At 34.3% G+C, this 5072-nt stretch overlaps 1 protein-coding gene across 1 annotated transcript; it reads right to left on the reverse strand.

The window, feature by feature from the left end:
* Positions 1-3823, reverse strand: LOC112515109 (auxin efflux carrier component 5-like). The gene is made up of 4 exons (XM_025121768.1): positions 3159-3823; positions 2401-2486; positions 1389-1546; positions 1-81 (listed from the first exon to the last, which is right to left on the reverse strand). The coding sequence occupies exons 1-4, from the start codon at positions 3821-3823 to the stop codon at positions 1-3; spliced, it is 990 nt and encodes a 329-aa protein (XP_024977536.1).
* Positions 3824-5072: the final 1249 nt, after the last annotated feature.

The following is a 5072-nucleotide window of genomic DNA, read 5'->3' on the forward strand; positions in this document are numbered from 1 at the left end:
TTACGCAGTACTGAGCACGTTTGCATGGAGTTCATATTCCTTGGCAAACACGAAAGAGGCGATGGATGGAGGTATAGCCGCCTGTCAACCGAAGCAATGTTAATCCTTATTTATAATTTATGTAACAAAAATAAAACAGTCATTTGGGACGCTTAACAATAGAGTATTTAGTGGAAAATTATTTTTCTGGACCAAATATGTTGCAATAAGTTGTAAGAATTAAACGTTAATAAGTATTATTTTTTTTTACGAAAATGAACAACTTAATATACAATAAATAAATGGTTATGTTAGTTTTACATGACGTTTTTTGAAAAAGGCACACACACACACATATATATATATATATATATGCATATATATAGACGAAAAAATGATGTGAGAGTAGGAGTTGAGGTGAGAAGCGAAAGAAATGATATGACATTTGATCATTTTTAATCTCACACTCATCTTATGAATTGCGCTTGTTGAAAAAAATTATCATGTGCATCTCATTACCGTTGATCTTCAATTATGATTGATCCAATGGTGGATATTTGTTCTCACATTTCTCATCATAACTTCTATTCTCACTATATATAGATGAAAAATCGTGTGAGAAAGAGAGTTAAGTTGAGAAGCGTAAGAAGGGATCTGAACCCTTGATCACCTTTAATCTCAAACTCACCCATGAATTGCGTTTTATATGGGGATTGATCTGAAGCATCTCGGTGCATCTTAGTGTATCTCATCTTAATGTGCATCCAATGGTAGAAATCTCTTCTTACGCTTCTCACTTTAACTCTCCTTTTTCACTATAACTTCCATTTTCAATATATATATATATATATATATATATATATATATATATAAGTGAAGAATCGTGTGAGAAACATAAGAAGTGATTTGGACCATTGATCACCTATAATCTCAAACTCATTCATGAATTGCGCTTGATACGGGGATTGATCGAAAGCATCGCGGTGCATCTCATCCTAATGTGCATCCAATGGTGAAAATCCCCTCTTGCGCTTCTTACCTTAACTCTCCTTCTCACCGGAACCCAACCACACACACATATATGTATATGCAAGAAATTTTATAAAAAGGCTGATAGCACATTTTTCGAAAGTACCCTATAAAAACTAGTATAATGATTTACTTTTTGAGTCACATTAGGTTCTCCAACTCTGTTGATAAATTTTGTTCATTCGCTAGGTCGTTTAATTTACTGTGTCGTTTTTGTATATGATGTACACTTACTGTATCGTTTTTGTATACCCTATAACAACTTACTGTGTCGTTTTTGTATATGATGTACAGTTCTTTATCTTATAAAAAGAAATATTCTATTAGAATAACAGCTCAATGTCTTGAAATTCTCATTAAATATTGTAATCAAGACTTACTTGCATTATGGCCATACAAAGCACATCACCTCGCAAACCTACGGCAAGTGAACTGACGGCTATCATCGTTGGTGCGACCACAAACCTTAGTAGCATCGCAAATGCAGTCAGGTTCAACCCGCAATCGATTATCTTCTTCTGCAATGCCATGACAAGCCCTGCATCATATATACAATCGAATCTTATTTTGTTTTTGTGATTACTTCATGTTTTTGGATAAAAAGATTGATTACAGCAACCTCAACCAGTCCCACATGAAACTCGCCTACAATGCCACTAATGTGAGTGGGTATTTATTGACTCATCTATACTATATTATAAAACTTTTGACAAAAACTCTTAAAAACCATTTTTTATGTATGATGTACTGTTTATTAATGCATATTGCTTAAAATTTAAGATTACAAGTAAATTCTGCGTTAGTATTAACTTATTAAATCTTCATGTTTGAATTCGTATAACTAAACTGCAGATAAACATCTCATTTTAAATATAAAAAAAGCTAAAATGTAATTAGGATAATGATTGAGTTTTAACAAAATACTTGTTTATTATCTGTATAAAAATTATATTATTAAACAAAAAAAATGAATTAAAGAAATACACAAAAAAAAAACGAGAAATTTTAAATAGTAAGTTTCACACTAATATCAATATTATTTTTTTTCAATTTTTTATGATACATACATATTTATATTTTATTCAAAAATAAAAACATTATTGCTTTCTCAAAATCACATAAACCCGTATTATAACATCAACTGAGACAAAAATAAAAAAACGAAACATTAAAATCGAGATGTATCTCGCGCATTATGCGAGTACCCTTCTAGTTCAACTTTAAAGCTAATCCGGAGGGTCAAACCCGTAATCTGTCTTGTATTTGCAAAAAAAAAATAAGAAAGCATCCATTTTGCCAAATACTTTTAGAAGAAAGTTTATTTATCAGAATAGGTTTATCAAAATACAGATAAGTTAATTAAGACATCTCGGTTATAAGAGAAATTCTCACCCATACTATACATTGCCAGACCTGCACCGCCTCTCGACATAATTTCTACAGATCCGTATATGATACTCGGCAATTTCAAATCCCACCTGAATTCAAATTATATGTGTTATAATATTCATACGTGTAACCTTTTTAGATCTCTCTTTAAAAGTTTTTATAGACGTGAAAACAAATCCGAAACATTCGTACGAAACGTATTCAAATGTTTTGTTTCACATGTGAAACGATTATTTGTCAACCAAAAGGTCACTGTTCAGTGGTATACGGTTACTGTTAGTTTTTTTTTATTAACCTAGATATCCAACCCGCTATGCGAGCTGACTAATCCCAGGACGACCACCTGCTTTACAGATAGCCCGGAGTCACCGCATTTGAACCTCCGTGGCCACAAGGGGATTTTTATTTCTTCTTGGATTTGAACACGGGACCTCCTGGTACTTTTGACCTTTTGAGTCAAGCTCAAACAAATCAGGCACCACCCTTGTGGTTGTTTACTGTTAGTTTCTCGGAGGTCAAATATTCAAATCTCAGGAGTGTATTTATGTGTGTGTGTGTATTAGTATTTTTCATGTATAATATACTCTTTAGAAAATAATTATCTCTGTTTCATATATGAAATCACATTGCATGTTTCACATGTGAAATAATTCATTTGAAATTGATTCACAAGTTTGATAGTATGTGAGTAGCTGATGTGAGAGTTCAACATAATGAACTTTGTTTGTGTCTATATGCATATATCGTGGAAAACGACTTACCGATTCGCTACAAACGCCCATGAAACCGCAAGAACGCTCGCATACGTGTTAGGGTTCTTAGCGAGCTTTATCCCGACAACTTTTAAAACAATCAACAAAGACGGTCTTCTAGTCATCGAATCCTCGTTCGGATTCCCTTCTAAATCCGTTTCCAATTGATCATTCGGTCCAACTTCTTGATCCAACGATTCATTTACGCTCCAAAACGCATACATCACCAACAAAATTATCATATAAATTGTCAACTGCAAAATCGACGCCTGGATCACAAGATTCTCCCCAAGCGGCCCGTACATTGCATGCATCAGCGGCACCCCAACAACAAGTGTATTATTGAAAGCCGACAACGAGAAGCTCGTGATCGACCAACGATAGTTTCCCTTTGAACTAAACTTAGCCCATAACAAAATCACTACGAGAACAATAGACTTCGAGATCCCATCTGCAACCAGGAAACGGAAGTTCATTTTATACGGATTGATTCGGGATGCGAAGTCGAATGTGAAAAGCGGCATGATGAAGTAACAATTCAGCTGGTTTATCGCACCACAATGGTCGGGTTTGATCAAGTGCCACCATTTCACTGAGCCATAGCCTAAGATCAACGCGAAATAGAGCGGGAACATCGATGCTATCAGCTTATAAACGTCGTCCCACCCTATCATTTTCCGTGACTCGTTTCTATCGATTACTTGGTTGGTTTAATTAATCATATAAAAGTAAGAAAGAATTCACAAAATAAGTTGGATTTCTTGCTTTCAAATGACTTCAATTTGCTTTGTTTTTCTTGTTTGTTTTCTTGATCTTAAATCTCCCCCAATTTGGTTCTTGTTTTTGGCACAAAAAATGGAGGAAAAGTTCATGAAATGAGACTAAGTCACATAGCAATTGGAATCCTCTCTTTTAGGCTTTAATTACATGTGTATTAATTACCATGAGATTAAGGTCACTAATCACACATTGTTGTTGGGTCATGTTTGAAATCAAACCTATGAAATAAATAAACAAATCTGATATATCATTTTAAAATAATTTACAGATCTGATAAATTTAAATCAGTTCAAAACTTGTAAAAGTTATTTGTACATATGCTATGTGATGAATGTATATAGGTTCATTGATGGATCCATGAAATTCATCGACTCAAGGCAAGTATCAAACACAAATTCCCCAAGCGGGAATGTGGGACCGGGGGCAAGTATCAAGTACGAATTCCCTGTGAGGGAATGTGGGAAGGGACAGGAGCGGGGACCGGGGGCAAGTATCAAGTACGAATTCCCTATGAGGGAATCGGGGAAGAGATGTGAGATGAAAGTAATAAAAGTTAATAAGTTCTAATCTACTTATGAAAATTTTGAATTTTCGACTGGGGGCGGTGCTTTTTCCCGTTGATTATATGGTACATCTTATCGTGTATGTATTTCATTACTTGAGTGCGTTTTTATAAGGAATACGCAAAATTTAAGACAAAATTCTAGAATAATTTCTTTATATGTTACCATTATTATTTTTATATTAAAATATCAAAAATAATTTGGATGGAATACACTCCTTCTTTGTCTTATTAGCACAGGTTTTCGTCAATGCTGAAAGTCGCTTAAGACTCGAAAAAGAAGGCTAGGCCCCACAGATGGATCCATAATATTTTTTTTCAAACGGTGGCACCATTTGACTAAGAAAATGACACTAACATGATTCGAACATGGTTCTGAGATGGAATAAAATCCTTACAAACCAACTCTACCAAATAAAACTTGTTCTCGTTGTCTTTATAAAATATATAGGGTGACACACAACAAATTAATACGGTTGCATCTTTCACGAACCTAATTTTTTTTATCCTTCGATGTAGAAATAATACGGTGGCACGTGCGACCATAACCACTATACTAGGTCCGTCCCTGCTAGGCCTTG

This window comes from Cynara cardunculus (genome assembly GCF_001531365.2).
Source record: "Cynara cardunculus var. scolymus isolate 2C chromosome LG 7, CcrdV1, whole genome shotgun sequence".
In the NCBI taxonomy this organism is placed as follows: domain Eukaryota; kingdom Viridiplantae; phylum Streptophyta; class Magnoliopsida; order Asterales; family Asteraceae; genus Cynara; species Cynara cardunculus.

Bases quoted from the DNA above. Each gene is read 5' to 3' on its own strand.
- LOC112515109 (XM_025121768.1), bottom strand. From the start codon at position 3,823: ATGATAGGGTGGGACGACGTTTATAAGCTGATAGCATCGATGTTCCCG. The intron at 2,487-3,158 runs GTAAGTCGTTTT...ATTTGAATTCAG, and splicing joins TGGGCGTTTGTAGCGAATCG to GTGGGATTTGAAATTGCCGA. The intron at 82-1,388 runs GTAAGTCTTGAT...TTCGGTTGACAG, and splicing joins TTTGTATGGCCATAATGCAA to GCGGCTATACCTCCATCCAT.